Genomic DNA, 21,167 nt, shown 5'->3' with positions numbered 1-21,167 from the left:
TGTCCCGTTCAAAATGGTACGTCTAGTCAGCCTAGTCATAACGCAACTCTTGATAAACAGGATTAACGAATGGAAAGCAATTTTTTATGAAAGTTTGAGTTTTCTAATAGTTCTATTCGTATTCGACATTTTTCAAAATATTTTAACTCCAATGATTTTGAATAATTTATATAGTTATTCTAAATCGAAAAGCTCATGATAACTAGCTTCGTGAATGCACTCGGGTTATAGATAATTTCCAGACCATCTGGCGCGATTTTATTCTCTCCATTAGTATAATAATGTACTTAAATTATTATAATATAATTCATTGTGCTTTCTAAATTATTTATCCAGAGCACTTTGAAGATAAACATTGAGCAATGCCCTAGAGGCGCATTTTTCAATTTTCGAGCAGTTCCAACGATTTCAAATTTTGTTAGAAATCTAGTGAGCATTGGCTATAGACTAAAACACCGCATTCCATTTTTGAACGAGTTATCATTCAATGTGTTTCAAAGTTAGGTTCACTTAAGTTCTTTGAATTTCAGAAGTTCATCAAACCAAACCAATAAGGTATGCTAGGAATAATTATAAATTAATATTTGTTTTGTGCACCTCAATCCTCTTCATTTTGCCTCATTTCATGTGTGTGAGGTGCTTGATTTTCTTGGATCTTCGAAAAAATCAACTCGAAATTCGGAAGAATGCAAAAGCTTACAAGGCAAGTTATACAGGAATATGGCGGATATGAAACTAACTCGTATTCAAGATATAATCACTAAACATGTTTATGTTTTTGAAGCGAAAAATATTCACGGTATTAAAATAAGCTTAAATAATTAAAATAAGCTGTTTCGGAACGCCAACAATAAAAGCAAACGCTGTCGAAAAAATTACAGCTTAAAGTAACTTCGTTTGGCTGTTCATTTATAAGCAAAGCAAGTACCATAATAAATTGAGGATTTAATTTTTTTATGAAAATTCTTTGATTCTGTAGACTTAACAACAACGCTAATTTAAAAATTAACGTGGACCAAATATGACGTACACACATCAAGATATCATCACCGAGTACGGTCAAATAAATTACCGAGATGTTAACAGCTCTATATTTTCATCAAAATACCGAGATTTTATAAAACCAACAATTGATAACCTGTCAAACTATGAGAGATGCTCGGTAATGTTTTACCAATATAATGATGAAATAATTCCGAAACTAGTTTGTATATACTAAACACTCGGTGATTTTAACTGTAAAATTATTACGATAACGTCGGTAAAATTTAAAAATTACCAAAACGATTAAATATGCATATAATTTTATTAATTATTAAGTCAAATGAGATAACTAATTACAACATTGGTAAAAACGAGAGAGTTGTGTTGCATCCTGGAAATAAAGCAACACCCATCACTCTGCAACTTCCATCCTAACCTAACCTATCTTTTTGTAAATAGAGTGAAAAAGAATAAATCATTATAATTCAATTAAAATTACAATTCATATTTTTTTATAATTTTACTTGCATACAAGTTGTTACGTTAACTAGCAAGTCCCTTTTTTCATCGCAACGTGATTGCAATACTTTGCGTCAAAACTTTCGAAACTGAAAGGGCCTTCCAGCCGTTTTGGTGTGAGCTTAATGGAAGTGAGTGCCATGGCGTCTCTCTTTTCTATAGGCTTTCTATACTCTATCCTATAGGCTGACTACTTAACGGTGAGTGTCTTGTCATTTCTCTAATGTATAGGTTCGCTACTCTATCCTATAGGCTGACTATTCAGCATACAGCAGCTTATCAGTCAGTGCCAGTTTCTTCATAGTCAGCGTTGCCAGGTATCCAAATTTAGCTGGATTATCCAGATTTTTGAACATGTATCCAGGTAAACAGCTTTGATGTCCAATTATCCAGATTTTTCATGGATGATCCAGATTTTATCCAGATTTTATTTTCTCTGTTCCGCAAAAAGGTCATCACTTCAATTTTGGCGCGAAATTTTGCAATTTTGTCACCTCAAATTTTGCGTACCCCAAGCCTTTTATCCGAAAAATTAACCTTTCATCCCACGATATGACTGCCAGATTTTTTCCAGATTTTTATTTTGCCTTTTCCAGATTTTTTAGTCAGCCTATACACTATAATGTATAGGTTCGCTAAGATTTTTAAAAAAATGACCTGGCAACGCTGTTCATAGTACAAGTGGCAGCTAAGATTACCGGTGTTTTGGTTCTGCGTATTTTGCCGTAACAAAATCTCAGCATGATTTTTTCGGTTATCACAGGTTAGTACCAACAATCAACCAACAACTTATTAATTTTTGGCTATGTTGATTTATGTTAAGTGTGCAGCAATCTAAAAAGAAAGAGATTTCCAAAAATTCAAATATAAAACCTAATGACATAGGTATCTAGCAATATTTCTCTGTGGAATAATATAAACCTGAAAGTATAAATCATATAAAGTAATTGAGCGTTCGTTTGTACTTGAACCACAAAGCCCAGCACCCAGCTTATTCGAGAGGAAACCAATTATTACTTTAATGCTAAACGGAAGAACATTTTGCGTACTGCAAACTAATGTATCATAGTGACTTAGCAGTTATAACTAAGCTGCGATAAACGTTCCTCCTTTCAATAAGAGATAGAAAGTTTATACTCAACAGAATTATTACTTAATATTTTGTGTAAATTATAAATTACTGAGAAAGTATTGAACATACAATAAACAACAAAATTTATTCCTGATTTATAACTAAACGGTGGGCTTTTACCTAGTAAAACGTTGTCTATCGCAAAAAAATAGCAAATTAAAAAACATCATTTTCGAAGACGAAGTTTTACAACACCCGTACCTAATCGTTTCGTTATTATAATGAGTAACTATAACTACAAGTTGACAGAGAACTACAAGTTGTTAATGATGACTATTAGTAATTTTGATTACTAATTGTAACTGATTACTATCAGTATATCTCGTCGCTGTTTTGAAATAAACTATTAAAACATTAGATAAAGAATTAAAAATCGTTCTAAGTTGTTAAGTTTAAGTTCTAAGATTAAGTGATGTTTTCTTGAATGAACGATTAATTTTTAACGAGTATTGTGATCCTGTCGAACTTATTGCAGTAAGTGATACATGCTCCAACGGCACATCAACCGATATAAGTGGACCTCATTTAGTAAGTTTGATCAAAGATAAATTAAGCACCACAGATGTCAATTATTTGGTGATTCCCGATGACGTTGAAGTCATAGAGGTATGAAATATTGCGCAGCGGTGCTGTTCATTTTGTCTTACTCAATTTAGTTTCCAGAAATCGCTCATTTATGCTTCTGATGTATTGAAAGTTAATGCAATTTTTACGACAGGCGGAACAGGATTCGCTCCTCGTGATGTAACCCCCGAGGCGACAAAAGCGGTAATTACCAAAGATGCGCCGCAATTATCAATGGCGATGACTTTGAAAAGTCTTGAGAAGACTAAATTCGCTGTACTTTCGAGAGCAGTATGTGGAATTCGAGATCGCACGCTCATCGTGAACTTCCCAGGGAGTAAAAAGGCCGTTGAAGAATGTTTTTTAGCAATAGTGAATGTCATACCTCATATGCTACAACTACTAACGGATGACATTCCTAAGGTAAAAGAGATACATTGCAAGGTACAATCAGGGGACGTACAGTCCCATTCGCACATTTGTCCTCATAAAACCGGAACAGGAGGAGATGACAGAAATTCTCCGTTTCCGTTAATTAGTGTTGAGCGAGCGCTCGAAATTATTTACTCGAGTATCTCATCGAAAACAATTCCAAAGAAACAAATAAGCCGTGTGAACATACCGCCATTTCGAGCATCGATAAAAGACGGATATGCTTTAAAATCAGTTGGAGGTCGCGGAGTCAAACGCGTTGTTGGTTATGTGGCAGCAGGTCACGGAATAATTCGCGATAACTTCAACATTGATGAATGCTATAAGATAAACACCGGTGCACCCGTTCCTGAGCAGGCAGATTCAATTATTCAAATCGAGGATACTAAACTGGTTTCATCGAACAATGATGTTGAGGAAATTATTGAAGTTATTTCAGAACCGAGTCCCGGTCTTGATATTCGTCCAATTGGTAGCGACCTACGAATGGCAGAAGATGTTTTCGAGTACCAATTTCCTCTGAATGCTGTGCAGAAGTCTTTATTAGCGTCCATTGGGGAGCAGGAAAAGATAGAAAAACTAAAAGTTGCTGTTGTTTCTACTGGTGACGAGCTTATCCATCCTTATGAAGTCGTTTCTAAAGAAATCTCATTAGAAGGTAAAATATACGACTCGAATACAACTATGCTAGTGCAGTTGATGAAGCAGTTTGGTTTTAACGACGATCAATGTACGATAACACAGTTCGTTGCCAGCGATGAGTAAGTTACTTTTACCCAGTTCATAGCTCATTTTCATTAAACTCATTTTTTTTACAGCTACGATTCGCTCCGAAAGTTAATCGGAAACTTAATTGAAACATGTCACGTTGTCATATGTAGCGGTGGAGTATCAATGGGTGACAAAGATTTTGTTAAGCCTGTGTTGCAAGATTTGGGTTTTGATTTGAAATTTGGTCGTGTAAATATGAAACCAGGGAAACCATTTACATTTGCTGCAAAGGAGCGCACGTTGTTTTTTGGTTTGCCAGGAAATCCTGTATCAGCCTTTGTAACGTTCCATTTGTTTGCATTGCCTGCAATGAAAAAATATCTAGCCACCATAAACGACACACCTTGCAATTCCGCTAAATGCTATCTGCCACGTATTACGGTTGAAGTAATATAATGAAAAACTCAACATTCATTCACATATTTAAATGATATTCATATATTTTTAGCTACTCACCGATAAATATGAACTGGATGATCGACCCGAGTACGTGAGAGCCAGTGTTATCTCTCGAGGTGCAAAACTTTTCGCTAAAATCACTGGACGTCAGGTTAGCAGTCGATTGAAAAGTATAGTAGATGCTGATGTCCTTCTGCACTTACCAGCACGTTCTGATACGAAATCAACAGTAAAGAAAGGAGAAACATTCACAGCCTCAGTTCTAAGAGCAGATTTCATTTCCGCGTACGGTTAGCACTTAGTGGTAATCGACGCTCACTCGTAGCAGCTATCTTAGGCAAATAGTTTAGAATTGACGTAGCTTTATTACAAGGAGGTTCGTAAAAGAGATATGAAAAACTTCTTGAAACGTTATTGCGATCATTTTGCTTATACATTACACGTTTACAAATTGTTAGGAACAACATCTGAAAATTTGAGATTTTTTGATGAAATGATTCTTGAGCTATCGTTTATTTGCAAATGATATTAATAAAATGATGTTTTGCGACAATTTTAATTGATTGTTATGTTATTTGCTACATACACTCTATGACATTTTGTATTTGAGTAGATATGAGCGTGAAATGTGATTTGATTTGAGAAGATTTGCTGATTTCAGCTAGAAATCAATATGAGATGTTGAAGATTTCTGAAAAGTTCAAATTATATATAATTTAAACTTGGCAATTCTCGTGATTACTCATGAACTGCTGATTTAGAAAAATACAGTAATGATGTTTTGAATGACGATATTAAAGAAAACGAAAAAAGGTCAATAGAAAGCAGTGTGGAATTGTTCGAAAAGTCGGAAGTAGTTTTTAGGTTTGAAGCCAAACGAACCATTTTAACATTAAACAAGGGTACCAAACAAGCTATATAAATAAAAACAAGATGAACAATGTTAGAAATAGACGAAAAGTGTTGCGATCGAGCGTAATACAGAATATGATTTTCTCCGGAGTTTCAACTACACATTAGAAAAATAACGTTATGCGAAACATTATTTTACCTAATTTTTTTCCAGCGATCTTTCTTTTGCAAAGTTCTTATCAATGATGAAGGAATTTTAAATAAATTTCAAATTTTCGATAAAATCAAGTATCTAACTTTTTATGATTTTTTTGAAAAAAAAATATATTGAATAAAGAAGGCTTTTTATGGACACCCTATTTCGGAATTCATCGCCCATTCGTGCAATTGGCAAAATTGCAGAGATTGATCTTCGACAGCAAACATGAACATGAATGGCTGTTCTCTGTTGTGCAATGCACATTTTACCTATTTGTAAAATCCAGTATAAACTGGAAGAACCTGAAATCTGTGATGCCCGCTTTCGTACCTTTCAAAGGAATTTGATGCATATCTTTTTGTCGAAGCTATTTGGAGAACATTGCAAGTACACATGGTGATTAGGGGGACAAGGGGCAAGATGAGCACCTTAAGCTTCTTATCAAATTGTTAGGGCAAAGTGAGCAAAAAGCTACTGAATACAATTTTACTACATAGAGTAAGAATAATACTCAAGAGTTGCTACATTGGAAACTAAAGAAAAAGGTTATTTAAATATTTATAAATAATTTCCTAAGCCACTAAAAAGTATGAGGCTGGTCGCGGTACGGGGTAGTTTGGGCATACCTATGGGGCATAATGGGCATGTTCATATTTTTCGATTTCAAGCAAACATTAAGCAATGTATCAATGTAACGTACAATCGTAGGTACCGAAACAAAGTTTTCCTTTCCTGTTTCATTATTTATACTCCGAAAAAGCATAATTGTTTAGCCTTTTTCAATTTGAAAATTATCTATGAATTTTCCCGCATATAAAAATAAGGTTTTGGTCCATAAAACACTACTGTGCGGATGAAGAAATAATAAAACATGACAAAATTTAAATTTAATGTTTGAATATCAATAGCGATTACCGAAAATAAACTTTCGAGCCCGAAACGACATATACGCATGCAAAATCCCTTATTTTTCGCGCTTGTGAGCTATAATATTATACGCAAGACGTGCATGAATGATACAATTGTTTATTGTGTAGCAGCGAATTTGTTTTTTCCAGTTATTTTGAATAAAATTACATCTTCAGATTAATGTTAATGATTCAAATTTATAACAGTTCCAAAATTACTGCCAGAAACCTAGAAACAACATATGCCCATTCTGCCCCGTATGGCGATCTTGCCCCTTGTTCCCCTACTAACAATACATTATGCACTTGAGAAAATATTGAGAGCTAGTAGAAAGTGTCATACTAAAGAGAAATATATTCAAAATTCGTAAGAAAATTATCGTTTTCAATCCCAGCCACTATAGCTTTACATGTGTTGTATTGACACATGAACTAGTATTCTAAAAGCTTACTCTGTCGATTCCAAATATTATCTCGTAACCGGTTGGTGAAGGAGTTTTTTTCATTTCATCGGCAATAAATTTGGTTATAGGGTACTGTTTTCCACAAGTTCCCCGAAAATCGTCCATGTCTAATGCATAAATCATTGCTCCGGCAAGTCCTTGTTGTCTAACTAATTTAACTTTTTCTTCTAGAGATTCAACGTCGTCATAACCTATCCATTGGTCGTTATGAGTAATATAAGGAACCATGCCTATAGTATCTCGCCGTACCTCCCAACCGTTTTGAATACGTTTACAGATCTGCAAAAAAATGTACCATCGACATTTCCACTTGTCATTTTATAACCTTACCTCGTAATATGACACATATCCCTCCGATTTCGTGAACTCTCCCATCTCACCAGCTCCTTTATTTGGTGCACCCAGTCCATTGATTGTAGGACTTTGTAATGTATACGTTCGTCCAAAAGCAGCAATTCCAAGTACAAGTTTTCCAGATGGGCATCCTTTGTTGATCCAAGACGATATTCCATATTTTTTTACTTTATAGTATCACCTAATAGCTAGCACCTTCTATATTATAATCCGACTCATTCTTATCAGAAATGCTATTCTAATAACTTCAGGTAAGACTTAATTGAATTCGAATCTCGATTAGGATTCATCCCACAGCACTCAATAAAAGATTTTAGTTGACTAAATTACTAGAGTTTTGGATCAACTCAGTACCAACCTCTGGTTTCATATCTGTTATTTTGTTCGGCGATTTGTCAGAAAACCAAACGAAAGCATATACCACGTGCGAGCACATTCCCTCTGGTATATCATCAAGGGAATATTCCCCGATTCCCGGTCTGACGATTGCCCAATTACTAAAAAAGCATACTGTAATTGCGTTACCATTTTCGATTGCTGTGAAGTGAAGTCAAAATAAATAATGTGCTCCAGAAAAAAAAAACAAAGTTTAGTGAAAAAACATACCTTCAATGTTTCCGGATAATAAAATCAAAAATGAGACAATGAATTTATTTGGTAGCATTCTGCTATCAACCCATGTAATGTAGGTACTGATCAAAACAAAAAAGCAGCTTCTTTTTCATGAAATGTGTTGATTAGTGTGAGTAATGAAGTGTAATCGAAGAACGGCAAATACACAGAATTCATTTTTTGCAGAGAATGTGTTTCTCTGAAGAACCCGCGTTTTTGTGGTGTATTTTAAAATAACGGGGAACAAAATAATTTTATGTACAGTTTCTATAGCACGTCTAACTTTTTTTTTTACTTTTTACTCCATTTGTATCTGTGATATTTTTGCTTCGGAGATGTTTTTTTTTTCGTTGAGGGTCATCCTAAAGTTCATGTAAATTTACCATATTGATATACATGCTGAATTTTGTCTGTAATTGTCGCTTAGTCGTGAGCAACATAAATTCTCAGGGTGGTCACTAATGAATTAGGAAAATAGAGTCAACTATTTCTCAAATTTTTATTGGACGATCTCAGAATAACAATGTTAAAAAAGCCTAGAATAATAACACTACAAAGACCCTTTTTTTTGTTCCGTTTATTCAATGGTGCATGACGTGTTTTAATAGCTTGTGAAGTTTTTTCATATTTTTTACGTTGTTTGTGTTTTTTTTTCTGTTACCGTTATCCGTGCTAAGCTCTTGAACATCTTTTATACCACCCAATATCAGTGAACTCATTTACCGCTCCGCAGTGTAGTGATTTTAGTCATTTAACTTGCAAAGTTTTCCCGCTCAGATAGTTTGTTTACCTATTCGGCTCTATTCTTAAGCCACTCGCCTTTGTATTTGTTTATCCGGATTAAGAGCATCATCACACGAGTTCCAGTTTGTTTCATCATCTACACGCCAATCTATCTTTACTCATTTATCGGGTCATTATGACTGATTTGGCTGCCTGTGACCGTTGTGCCAAATCTGTTAAGAAGGAAGATGAACTGTTGAAATGCATGGGTTTTTGCGATCAAATCTGCCACATCCGCTGTGCTGGTCTTAACGTGCCGTTCATTTGGGTCGTCCGTGAAAAACACAACCTGTTTTGGATGTGCGATGAGTGTGTAAAATTGATGAAATACACCCGATTTAAAAATGTTGTTTCTTCCTTCGGGAGTGTGGTTGCCTCAGTCCTCGGCGATCAATTGCACAGTTTCTCGGAGCTTAAAGATGAAATCGCTAAGAACAACCAACATGTAGCTAAACTTGCCGATAAGGTAAACTCAGCTACCCCGGTACGAATACCAAATCGAGACCGTCCTGCTAAGCGTCGTCGTGGCGAGCCAGAGTCTCCAAACGAACCTGCGGTTGGTACCAGACACGTCGAAAATCAAGAGAGGCTTGTGGCTCAAACTCCACCTAATTTGTTTTGGGTGTACCTTTCACGTTTTCATCCCACCGTGACAATTGATGTCGTTGAAAAACTGGTCAGAGATGGTTTAGAGACACAAGACGCAATTAAAGTCGTCCCTCTGGTGAAAAAAGGTACCGACCTTCAGTCCTTCTTAACTTTGTCTCGTTCAAGGTCGGCGTCCCTCCGGAACATAAAGCCACTGCTTTGAGACCCGGTACATGGTCACTGGGGATTGTTTTTATTTGTATTTGTATTTATTTATTCATATCATCTGACCTTTTTGGTCTTAATGAAGTGGGTTGGGTGGGGAAAAGCCCATTCGAGAAATTCCTTAAGAAAAGCTCAAATGCGCGTAAAAACCCCACCATCTTTTGATTGAACATTAACATTTTTGAAACTAAGTCTAACAACAAATAAATATACTATTGTAAAATATGACACATGAAATCACTTAACTAGCTAAGAAACAAATTTACCCTAAGGCTAACAAATTACAACATTCGCTTGAGTCTATTTTTAAAAGTAATACTAGAAACGTTGAAGTCAAATAAGTAAAATACATTGTTGAAGACGTCACATATCGCCCTGATGGGTTCGTTTTGGCCATATTCTGTACGATGAAATGGGAGACGCAGAAAGTTATAGGGAACATTCACGTTGATTTGAGCCAAAATGTTTGGAGCGTCAATTTCGCCACTTAGTAGTTTTCCCACGAATACAGCCCTGGACACGTCTCTTCTTTTTGCTAGTGTGTCAATGCCAAGTAGACAGCATCGGTTAGCATATGGTGGTATTTGGGCAGGATGACGCCATGGAAGTGATCTTAGAGCGTAACGCAGAAACCTGACCTGTACTGATTCAATCCGGTTGGCCCAGATGTCAATGTAAGGGCTCCATATGATAGCAGATGTTTCCAAAATAGAGCGAACTAGTGAGACGTATAGCGATAGCAGACAAAACGGATCAGTAAACTCTTTGGCGATTCTCATCATGAAGCCGAGATTTCTGTTTGCTTGTGCAATGATATGAGAATAGTGGTGCTTGAAGGACAGCTGGGAGTCAAGCAGTACACCTAAATCTTTCATTACCGATACTCTCTCGAGGGTTTCTCCACATATACTATAGTTCCAAGGTAGTGGTTTATATTTTCGTGTGAAAGAAATTACGGAGCATTTAGAAACACTGATTGTCAGAAAATTACGGTTACACCAATCAACGAATGCATCAAGATATTTTTGCAATTCTTTGCAGTCAGCTATAGATCGAATGATGCGAAACAGTTTTAGATCATCAGCATAAATTAATTTACAGCCATGTGGAATGACGTAACAAACATCGTTGAAAAAAAGATTGAAAAGCAATGGTCCAAGGTTGCTCCCTTGAGGGACACCCGACAGGTTAACGAAGCTATCTGACTCGGTGTTGCCTAATTTAATGTACAGTGTGCGATCTACGAGGTACGATTTTAACCACTTAGTAAAATGGTGTGATGCACCAAGGCGTTCGATTTTAGCCAACAGAATGTTGTGATCAACAAGGTCAAACGCTGCCTTTAGATCTGTATAGATGGTATCCACTTGCATCCCGTTCTCTATGTTTTTGATACAGTGCGACGTAAACTCCAGTAAGTTAGTCGTGGTCGATCTACCGGGGTAGAAGCCATGTTGGACTGTTGAAATGTATGGCTTGAATTCACGGAATAAAACGTTGCCGACTAAAATCTCAAATAATTTTGATCCAGCGGTTAGAGACGTTATTTCCCTGTAGTTCACCACATCGTGTTTGTTGCCTTTTTTGTAGGCTGGAAACATAGCCGACTTTTTCCAGCAATTAGGAAATACCCCTTGTAAAAACGATTTATTAAAAATCATTCTTTTCAAAACAATGGCTGGAATACCGTTAGGCCCAGCTGAAGAAGAATGTTTCAGTTTTTCTGTGGCTTTGAGAACATCTTCGTTAGTAAAACTTAAATTACTCAGATTTACTACGTTATGAGGAACGTCGCGAAGGGCGCTCTGTATTTGAGACGTATTTGCAGAAGTCGAACTAAATACGCTCGAGAAATGTTTCTTGAATAAAGAGCCAATACCGTCAAGTGATTCCGCACTGTCATTTCCAAGAAACATGCTGTTGGGGAGTCCACTTTCTTTCCGCTTACTGTTAACAAATGACCAAAAACGTTTTGGATTTCGTTTGAGTTGTGATTGGGTGCGTAACACGTGTTGAGAGTAAAGAAAACGGTTGTAAATTTTATACTGTTTGCTAGCAGTAGTGAAGGATAGCTTAGTCATAGCGTTTCGTCGTCTAACGTAGTTGCGAAGTGCAGCTGCTCTTTGTCGTCTTAACTCTCGAAGTCGTCGATTGGACCATACAGGTTTCGGCCGTGTGCGAAACAACGGAACAAAGTTGCTAAATTGCAGTTTCAGTGTGTGTGAGAATATTTCTACTACACTATCAATATCAGTTCCGCGACTCAGCAAATTTTCCCAATTAATTGCGAGTAGAGCCCTCTGGAGACCTTCGAAATCAGTTTTACTGAAGTTAAGTTGCGCAGTTTCAGACAATTCTTTGAACCGAACTAGCTGAGGGCAAGCCAATGATACAGACAGTGGTGGATGATGGAGGTCGATACCAACTAACGAATCGCATGCTTCGATGATGGTACAGTTTGGTGCGGATTCGTCATTGACGAATACGAGGTCAAGAGTCCGATTTCGACTGTTCTTCACTGTGCTTAATTGAGTCATGTTATGTAAAGACATTCCATCCAACAACGCAATACTTGAACTACTGAAACTTGAATCCGAAGGATCAGCAAAAACGCTACCAGAGCGGCTGGCTTTCCAAGCAAGGCCAGGCTGATTGTAATCCCCGAAAAGCAAGTGAGTTGTGTTCGATTGAAGAGAGTTCGTAATAGGAGGCACCGAGTCGATATGATTCTGAATGACAGAAATGTTATCGGCGGTATCAGGCGGGATATATACAACACCGACACAAATGTTAGTGTCATGTATGCGAACGTCTACCCATAACTGTTCTATATCAAATCTAATACTAGGTCTTTGTTTAGACTGTAACCTATTAGATACTGCAACGAGGACACCGCCGCCGCGGGATTTACCTGTACGTGCTACGTCACGGTCATTGCGGTAAACTGTGTACATTGGTCCTAACAGCTGAGTGGAGCAAATTTGATCGTTCAGCCAGGTTTCGGTGAAAACGATGACGTCATAATCAGCATCCAAAGTGGCAACAAACAGCTCGTCGATTTTCGTGCGTAGCCCTCTCACATTCTGGTAGAAGAAATTGAGGTTGTCGCATAAATCAGCATCCAGCGGCGCGCCATTCTTAAACTGTCGACTTCACGTTGGTTGTTCATTAAATCTTCAGTGTCAGCAGCTTGAACAGCGCCTTCAGTCCTTTGTTTATCGCTCCTTTCAAGTTCATCAATGTAGCATTTTTGAGCGGCAGCTGTTAGCTCGGGTTGGCTAGAAAAAACGCACATTCCCTGAGATTTTTGCAAGCAAATATTATACATATACTTAACCGGAGAGGGGGCCCGTTGGCCCCCTTGGTCCCCCGTAGGATGCATCACAGTTATTGGCAAACAGGTGTTATAGTCAGAGGCGTTGCAGGCGCCAGATCTCGGCCGTTTTTTGGTCCATTTTCAATAAACTCTCTAAACAATATTCCGGCGGGCCAAGTGCTTGGTGAAAGGGCAGTTGTCTTGTGTTTTGGATCAATGCCTATTTTAAATGAAACAAAACGGAGTGTTTTTGTATCCACATCCTTCTTAACCAATTTCACCACATCAGCTGGCTCATCGCATTGCAGACACTCTTTGACCATTTCATGAATATTTTCACACGAAACATCTGGGTGAATTCTGGATATATAAATCCAGAATTTTTTCTCAGCGGCAGGAACAGTAGCTATTGATGTTAGCAGGCTGGAGTTCGTTCCAACAATAGCGTCCCGGTTAGTAGCATATTGCTCTTCACGGCGTCTTTTAGTCACTTGGCGACTTATTGTAGGCCAGTTCTGCATACCGCGCGGAGTAGCTCCCGGTTTGTCATTCAAATTGGTGGAGCTAACGGGCTTACACTCGGCCAGCTTTTCCTCAAACTGACGCAAACTGGCTGTAGTGCTGGCGACACTAGCATCAATTGCACTGGTCAGCGTTGTTATTCGTACTTTTAATTCTTCCAGCTCAAGCTTGAGCGATAGCACAATAGGAACGTTATCGCACAGTTCTTTTAAACAACGATTGTTTACGGTAGGGCGACACTCATCACAAAGCCAGAAAGAGTTAGAGGAGATGGTTTCGTAAACAGGGCGAGTTGTTCCGCAACAAGTGAAGTGGAATATATTGTCGCAGAAGCCACCACACTTTGCAAATTCGATGCCGCGAATTGCTTTTACACATTTACCACAGTTCTTAGCCATTTTGTACTGTATGTGATGAACGACGCGGTGCTGCCTAGGCAGAATGAAAATTGTCGGTTTGACAGTGATCCGGGTGAGATTTCACAACCAAACACTATTTTTAAGCGGTCCGGTAACTTAAATATCGATTTACTAAACAATTGAATCAATTCGACCAATATAACATTGGAAAAAAACTTCAAAATACGCAGAGATAAAAATCAATCACGATAGCAAGCAAACAGGGTTGCCAAGTTTTTAGAGAATTCTCCGACACCCGAGCCAATTCTACTGTTTGGTTACCTCCCACCGCTTCCGTTTTTTCAGCCACTCCGGTGACTGTTCCTAACGACAACATTGCTACTGGAACCGCATCTGCTACCTCAGCAGCACAAGTTGCACCCGCCCCTTTTGGTGCAACTGCGTCAGATGCTGGTTTATCGGAAACTCCGCAACAGTGGATCTTTGATCAATCACGCTCCATCATCACCGGGACGCAACGTTAACAGCATCATGGAAGTTCCTGACCCCACCGCCGCAGTCGAGCATTTCCCGCCAGCGTTCATCAGTCGTCCTGGTCCTGCTTGCGGGCTAGGGGAACGGAACTTCCAGACTGCTTTCTGCGGCAAGTATAAATCTGTCCACAATCATTCAAATGCTGATGTGCTCCGTGCTTCTAGCCGACCGACTGCCGACCCACCGCTTCGAGACGACCAATTTTCCGACTCCCACCAGCATGACAGTACTATTAGGACAAGACCGAGACCTTCTCCAACTGACATAACACGTAACATTACACCGGGACGCATCGATGTTGGCATTATGGATGCCTCTAACCTCCCCGCCGCAGTCGAGCCAATCCAGCCAGTGATCACCAGCCGTCCCGGTCCTGCGTGCGGATGCGAGGGACGAGGCATCCAAAACCCCAGAACAGGCAAGTGCGAAAACGCTAATTCCAGACCTCCCATTGATCCGCTACCCGCTTTCAGTCCGTCGACCAATCCGATGACAAATATCCACCTTTACTACCAAAACGTGGGTGGTATCAACGCCAGCGTCTCCGACTACCTACTGGCTTGTGCTGATAGTCCATACGATATCATTGTACTGACCGAATCCTGGCTCGACAATCGTTCACCTTCGCGGCAAATCTTCGGGCCCAACTATGAAGTCTTCCGTTGTGACCGGAGCTCAAGAAATAGCCGTAAAACTTCAGGTGGTGGAGTTTTGATCGCAGTTCACCGCCAACTTAGTCCTCGAGCGCGACGAGTGGTCGACTGCTGAGCAGGTGTGGGTGACAATCAAACTCTCGGATCGCACATTATACTTGTGTGCCATCTACATCCCTCCCGATCGGACTCGTGATTTAGATCTGATTCGCGTACATATGTCTTCGATTAATACCATCATTTCGATGACGTCCGCTGTCGATGATGTGGTTGTTTTGGGTGATTTCAATTTGCCCGGCATTATTTGGCGAGAAAGAGGTAATGGCTTCATGTACGTTGATCCCGGCTCGTCTACGTTGTCACCAACCTCCAGCGAACTGCCAGATTGCTACAGCACTGCCACTCTCCAACAGTGCAATAAAATAACCAATGAAAACGGAAGTTTTTTGGGTCTCTGTTTCGCTACTGTACGCTGCCAAGCCCCAGAAGTGAAGCTGGCTCCTTGTCCACTCGTTAAACACGTTCCTCATCACCCGGCCCTGCTTATGGCAGTCCATCAGAGAGTCTCTCACAACACGATTTCGGCACCGACAACCGTTTATTACGATTTTGTCCGCGCCGATTTTGATAGTATTAACGCATTACTAGCTGAAATGGGATGCTGTCTTGGACACGAACGACATAGATACTGCCGCCTCAACTCTCTCCCATATTTTAAATTACGCCATAGATCGACACGTCCCAAAAACCAACAGAAATTGCCCTGGTTGAACCCCACATTACGACGCCTTAAATCGGAGAGAAAAGCAGCCCTGAGAAGGTTCTCTAGATACAGAACACTACCTCTACGGAACCACTACTTATCGATTAATACCCGCTACAAACAATTAAGTCGCTACTGTTTTCGAAGCTTCCTTCGTAATGTCGAGCGTAGGCTCAAACGCAACCCCAAATCGTTTTGGAAATATGTTAGCGAACAGCGTAAAGATGATGGCCTTCCTTCGAGTATGCACTTAGACGGTGTCACTGCGAACTCTGTCGAGCAAATCTGCCATTTGTTTTCGCGAAAATTTTCTAGAGTATTTGTGAACGAACGGTTAACGACGGATGAAATTAGGACCTGTACAGAACGTGTCCCCTTTCTTGGCCGTGCACTGACTAACCTCTCCATTGACGATAGCGCGGTAACATTGGCCGCCTCGAAACTCAAGTCTTTCATGTCTGCTGGACCAGACGGCATTCCATCCGTTTTCCTTAAAAAATGCATTGGTAGTCTGGCTTCCCCGATGAGTCGTCTATTCGCTCAATCAATTCGCACTGGCGTCTTTCCCTCGGTCTGGAAATCTGCGTACATGTTTCCAGTGCACAAGAAAGGCCATAAAAGTAACATCGACAACTACCGTGGAATCTCCGCACTTTGCTCCATATCGAAACTCTTCGAGCTCGTTGTGTTTGAACCTACTTTCTCGTTCTTCAAGCAGTACATCGTCGACGAACAACACGGGTTCATGCCTAAGCGATCAACGGCCACAAATCTCCTGACGCTCACATCCTACGTAATGGACAGCTTTGACGACCAGTCTCAGACGGACGTCATCTACACGGACCTATCCGCCGCTTTCGACAAACTGAACCACCGAATCGCCGTGGCTAAACTGGCAAAGCTTGGCATCGAAGGCCCACTGCTTCACTGGTTTCAGTCGTATTTGTCTGACCGGCGTTTAGTTGTGAACATTAATGGAGTTTTTTCGACATCTTTTTCCGCTCACTCAGGCATTCCGCAAGTCAGTCATCTCGGGCCTTTGATATTCCTGATTTACTTAAACGACGTCAATTTTCGACTTCAAGGCCCTCGGCTGTCATTCGCTGACGACCTTAAACTGTTTGCCAAGGTAAAAACTCCGTCAGATGCCGCAGCGCTCCAGAACCAGTTAAGGGTTTTTGCAGAATGGTGCGCGGACAACCGCATGCAATTGAACGCTGAAATGCGAGATAATAACATTCTCCAGAAAGCGTAGTCCACTGAATTTCAACTACAATTTGTCAAATACACCTCTGCGACGCACAAACTGTGTGAAAGATTTGGGAGTATTGCTTGACTCAAAGCTAAGCTTCAAACAACATATGACATTCATCATTGACAAGGCTAGCAGAAACTTGGGATTTATTATGCGTATCGCCAAAAACTTCAACGACATCTATTGCCTGAAGGCACTGTATTGCGCTTTGGTGCGCTCCAACTTGGAAAACTGCGCTTCAGTGTGGAATCCCTACTACCTGAATGGAGTAAACAGAATCGAGTCAGTGCAACGAAGATTTGTTCGCTTTGCGCTCAGAAGACTTCCGTGGAACGACCCTTTTCGACTACCTAGCTACGAACAGCGATGCAGACTCATCGACTTGGATACACTGCAAATCCGTCGGGACATATCCAGGGCAATATTCGTCGCGGACGTGCTTACCTCACGAATAGACTGTCCGGCAATTCTCGAGCAACTAAATATTTACGTTAGACCACGCATGTTGCGAAATAGCCTCTTCCTTCACGTTCAGAATAGGCGAACGAACTACAGTAGCTTCAGCACGATAACCGGTCTCCAGCGCCATTTTAATCGTTTCGCTACAAGCTTCGATTTCGACACCAGCCGCGAGATGCTGAAGACCCGCTTTCTGACTTTAGCACGTAATTTTTAGCATAGTACAATCATTTGGGCCACAAGGCCTGTTGATGTAATTTTTACAAATAAACAAATAAACCCTGGAAAAATTCTTCCTCCGAAAATCTCTGTGAAAGCTGTTTTGAAATTACCCCTCATTTTCGTTAGTTTTGAATCAAAATTGCTGACGAATAAACAATCTGATTCAAATATTTTGTAGCCTTGCGCCGAGATTATTCTTCATCATTAGCTAGGCTGTACGTATTTTATTGTTCCTCGCAATCGGTATTCATTTTAATAGCAGATAAGATGCATCTGATTGACAATTTAATTTAATTTTAAAGATACAGGCGTGACTGATCGTTAGCCTGTACGTTTATATTAATATTCACGGGATTTTTCGTGACACTTGCGGCAGTACTTCTCTGCACCTCCGATAGATTACAATGTCGACACTTGTAATTTTGTTAGCATTATTGATTTTTCATATCACGGCTGGGTTTGAAACGGCCAGTTCTCATTTCCCATTTAAAAACGGTTGTAAACGGTCATCGGTTACAACTGCCAGTGGGTTACTAATCAAAAAGAAATGGTTTTGCTCTGGAGAATTAATTTTCGAGGACAATTTCGATACTTTGGATTTAAACAAATGGCAACATGAACACACTCTCGGCGGTGGTGGGGTTAGCATTATTGCTATGTGCTTACAGTCGAATAGAAACATCATGTTTTTTTTCAGAACGGCGAGTTTCAGTATTATCTTAATCATCGAGACAACTCATTCGTCGAAGATGGGATATTTTACATAAAACCTGCTTTGATGGGAATAGAACCGGGAGGCGAAGAATTTCTAAGAAGTGGAACTTTAGACATTCATGGCGGTGACCCTGGCAATTTGTAAGAACAAATAGTCAACCTAATTCAAGCCAACTAATCTACCAACGTATATTTTATTTTAGTTGCACAAACCCAGCCTCGGATGGTTGCGTGAGGATCGGATCTCCCGAAAATATTTTAAATCCGATCAAAAGTGCTCGTGTCCGTTCTGCAGAGTCTTTCAATTTTAAATATGGCAACCTGGAGATAAGAGCCAAACTGCCCACCGGTGATTGGATGTGGCCAGCACTCTGGCTCATGCCACGTATCAATCAGTATGGCACATGGCCTGCATCTGGCGAAATTGATTTAATGGAAGCCCGATGTAATACTGAGTATTATGATAAAGATGGGACGCACATTGGAGTAGAACAAGTTTTATCAACACTGCACTTCGGTCCAAATGCCTGGACGAACGCTTATAATACGTCAACCGTATCGAAAAATTCGTCGCCAGGAAATGGTTTCAATAGAGAATTTCATCGTTTCCAACTAGAATGGACACCGGAGATAATGTCTTTTAGTGTTGACGACGAAACTCTGCTGCAAGTTGACGGCAATTTCTGGAATCGTGGAAACTTTGAAGATCGAGCGCCAGGAACTCGAAACCCATGGTTGTCTGGTACTAAAATGGCTCCATTCGACCAAGAATTTTTCATCATTATGAATTTGGCAATAGGAGGGACAAACGGATACTTTCCGGATGATAATGTAATGAATTCTTCCCCCAAACCATGGTCAAATCAATCCCCAGTTCGATCTGCAACGACAAGTTTCTGGAACAACAGAAACGATTGGATTACCTCCTGGGGTTTAGATAAAAATGATGGCAAAGATGCTGCTTTCCAAATCGACTATGTTAGAGTTTGGGCATTATAAATGTCAGTGGTGTATGGCCAATACGTACGACTTAATTTGAATTTTGATACATGTACTTAACGTCTGTGTACAAAAAAAAAAAAAATTTTTTTACTTTTTTTTACGTTTTCTTTCTGGATTACCCTGGATACGATTTACAGATAAGGGAACGTATGTTACTTCGTTTCGTCTTGATTTCTTAGTTTTAGCTGTGTGATGAAATGGATTTTTTTTCTGTATTTTAATTTTATCCGACTGGACATATTTTTGTTGAGTAAAAGAAACGTATTCATCCCATTCATCTTTCTCGGTGAGGTCTGTGTTTCTGGATGCGAAAACTGAGACAGGTGGAACAAACTCACGTTTTTTCGTGTCACGTCGCGTAAGATACTGTTTGGTGATAACTTCTGGAGTTATTTGTTCGTCCGCATTCATCTTTTTCAATTTTTGTTTTTCGTCATTAACAGAAGCTCGATTATCAACGTTTTCGTAATTATTGGATTTATAAATTTCTGTTATCAGCTTGAGTAATTGGTATGATGGTTCAACTTGATCACGGCTGTTCTTACGAATGGCAATTATTTTTTGAGGCGATCCTTGCACTGCGAGTTTTTCGACTACCAAGATTTTAATATCCGGTATAATACGCAGAGCCATACGAATAATTTGCTTACCCAGAATTTGCGGATGAAAACCGGAATTGAGTAAGAGCAAACATGCTTCGCCTTCATTTATCAATTGAACAGACTCGTTGATTCCATTGACTAATAAGTTCCTACGAAAAAGTGGCTTTATTAAGCTTCTAAAAGTTTTTATTTTAAGAATAACTTACTGAGGTATTTGTTTAAACAACATATTGAAATTTGCAGCTTCTGTTTCGGGTAGTAGCGGCCTGCAATAGAATTTAACTAGTGATTGAATTGTTCAACTACTGTTAACACATTTTAGTCTAAAATCATAATCAAATGCTTGATCGATTTAAAAACCGATACAAATATTTATAATTTGTACATGATAATTTCGGAACAATCGCAAGCTAAGTTTGCGCCAAAGAAGTAAAATCTTTTTCTGGCAAACCGCTCGGAGATTCAATGTTCAGTATTTACAATATGTACATATATGGGACGTTTACTCATTGCAAAGCATTTGAGATAGTACTTCATAAGAATAATATCTTTAATGTTGGCGCAAAAAATAATTTCGAATGTTTGAGTAATGGACTAGGATGTGTTTACAGTTAGTCTTACTTTAGAATACAAATTTACTTCAACCAGAAACAATACATTGCACTCACCATTTGTTTTTAAATGGCTGAACCAGTACATTACGAATTGATTTTATCTGCTTTCTATTTAAAGCAGTTTTTGCTGTTTTTTCCATGTTTAAAACGAAGCCTTCACAACACCCGTAAATAATTTCACGCTTTCACCGCACTCCAGAGTAGGGATGGGAAACCTATCGATAATTATCGATAATATCGATAGTTGCCGGCTATCGATAGAATCGTTAAGCTTCCAGCGTTATCGATAGCTATTGATAATTCTCTCGCGGTGGCATGTCCAAGTATGATGACAGTTCTACAAGGTATGCTACATTTTTATCTATC

The 21,167-nt window shown here is 39.3% G+C and overlaps 3 protein-coding genes across 9 annotated transcripts; 2 read left to right on the top strand and 1 right to left on the bottom strand.

The window, feature by feature from the left end:
• Positions 1–1,743: 1,743 nt before the first annotated feature.
• Positions 1,744–5,360, top strand: LOC129730359 (molybdenum cofactor synthesis protein cinnamon). 5 transcript variants are annotated; one of them, XM_055689642.1, is made up of 6 exons: positions 1,744–1,763; positions 2,219–2,266; positions 3,111–3,241; positions 3,299–4,392; positions 4,450–4,789; positions 4,851–5,360. In XM_055689642.1, exons 2-6 carry the CDS (start codon positions 2,245–2,247, stop codon positions 5,094–5,096), a joined length of 1,833 nt encoding a protein of 610 aa, XP_055545617.1. In that variant the 5' UTR covers positions 1,744–1,763; positions 2,219–2,244; the 3' UTR covers positions 5,097–5,360. The 5 variants fall into 5 exon arrangements, with proteins under 5 accessions (XP_055545617.1, XP_055545619.1, XP_055545616.1 ...); XM_055689644.1 differs by lacking the exon at positions 3,111–3,241 and having other exon boundaries at positions 1,754–1,763; positions 3,354–4,392; XM_055689641.1 differs by lacking the exon at positions 1,744–1,763 and having other exon boundaries at positions 2,122–2,266.
• An 8,394-nt stretch (positions 5,361–13,754) lies between these two features.
• Positions 13,755–19,806, top strand: LOC129732645 (beta-1,3-glucan-binding protein-like). Of its 2 annotated transcripts, none has more exons than XM_055693698.1 (3): positions 13,755–14,095; positions 18,567–18,724; positions 18,787–19,806. In XM_055693698.1, exons 1-3 carry the CDS (start codon positions 14,066–14,068, stop codon positions 19,580–19,582), a joined length of 984 nt encoding a protein of 327 aa, XP_055549673.1. In that variant the 5' UTR covers positions 13,755–14,065; the 3' UTR covers positions 19,583–19,806. The 2 variants fall into 2 exon arrangements, with proteins under 2 accessions (XP_055549673.1, XP_055549672.1); XM_055693697.1 differs by lacking the exon at positions 13,755–14,095 and adding an exon at positions 18,249–18,510.
• LOC129732647 (uncharacterized) lies at positions 19,618–21,041 on the bottom strand. 2 transcript variants are annotated; one of them, XM_055693700.1, is made up of 4 exons: positions 20,856–21,041; positions 20,394–20,453; positions 20,236–20,336; positions 19,618–20,178 (listed from the first exon to the last, which is right to left on the bottom strand). In XM_055693700.1, exons 1-4 carry the CDS (start codon positions 20,939–20,941, stop codon positions 19,673–19,675), a joined length of 753 nt encoding a protein of 250 aa, XP_055549675.1. In that variant the 5' UTR covers positions 20,942–21,041; the 3' UTR covers positions 19,618–19,672. The 2 variants fall into 2 exon arrangements, with proteins under 2 accessions (XP_055549675.1, XP_055549674.1); XM_055693699.1 differs by having other exon boundaries at positions 19,618–20,336; positions 20,856–21,034.
• Positions 21,042–21,167: the final 126 nt, after the last annotated feature.

Source organism: Wyeomyia smithii, chromosome 3, assembly GCF_029784165.1.
Source record: "Wyeomyia smithii strain HCP4-BCI-WySm-NY-G18 chromosome 3, ASM2978416v1, whole genome shotgun sequence".
NCBI lineage: Eukaryota > Metazoa > Arthropoda > Insecta > Diptera > Culicidae > Wyeomyia > Wyeomyia smithii.
Note: the sequence above shows the minus strand (reverse complement) of the source record. Positions and strands in the feature narration are given on the sequence as shown.

Excerpts from the sequence above, each read along its gene's own strand:
- LOC129730359 (XM_055689642.1), top strand. The coding sequence starts at position 2,245 with ATGATTTTTTCGGTTATCACAG. Across the intron at positions 2,267-3,110 it reads GATTTTTTCGGTTATCACAG|TAAGTGATACATGCTCCAAC; the intron begins GTTAGTACCAAC and ends AACTTATTGCAG. Across the intron at positions 4,790-4,850 it reads TGCCACGTATTACGGTTGAA|CTACTCACCGATAAATATGA; the intron begins GTAATATAATGA and ends ATATATTTTTAG.
- LOC129732647 (XM_055693699.1), bottom strand. The coding sequence starts at position 20,941 with ATGGAAAAAACAGCAAAAACTGCTTTAAATAGAAAGCAGATAAAATCA. Across the intron at positions 20,454-20,855 it reads CAGCCATTTAAAAACAAATG|GCCGCTACTACCCGAAACAG; the intron begins GTGAGTGCAATG and ends ATTCTATTGCAG. Across the intron at positions 20,337-20,393 it reads TTGTTTAAACAAATACCTCA|GAACTTATTAGTCAATGGAA; the intron begins GTAAGTTATTCT and ends ACTTTTTCGTAG.
- LOC129732645 (XM_055693697.1), top strand. The coding sequence starts at position 18,274 with ATGTCGACACTTGTAATTTTGTTAGCATTATTGATTTTTCATATCACG. Across the intron at positions 18,511-18,566 it reads ACACTCTCGGCGGTGGTGGG|AACGGCGAGTTTCAGTATTA; the intron begins GTTAGCATTATT and ends GTTTTTTTTCAG. Across the intron at positions 18,725-18,786 it reads GGCGGTGACCCTGGCAATTT|TTGCACAAACCCAGCCTCGG; the intron begins GTAAGAACAAAT and ends ATTTTATTTTAG.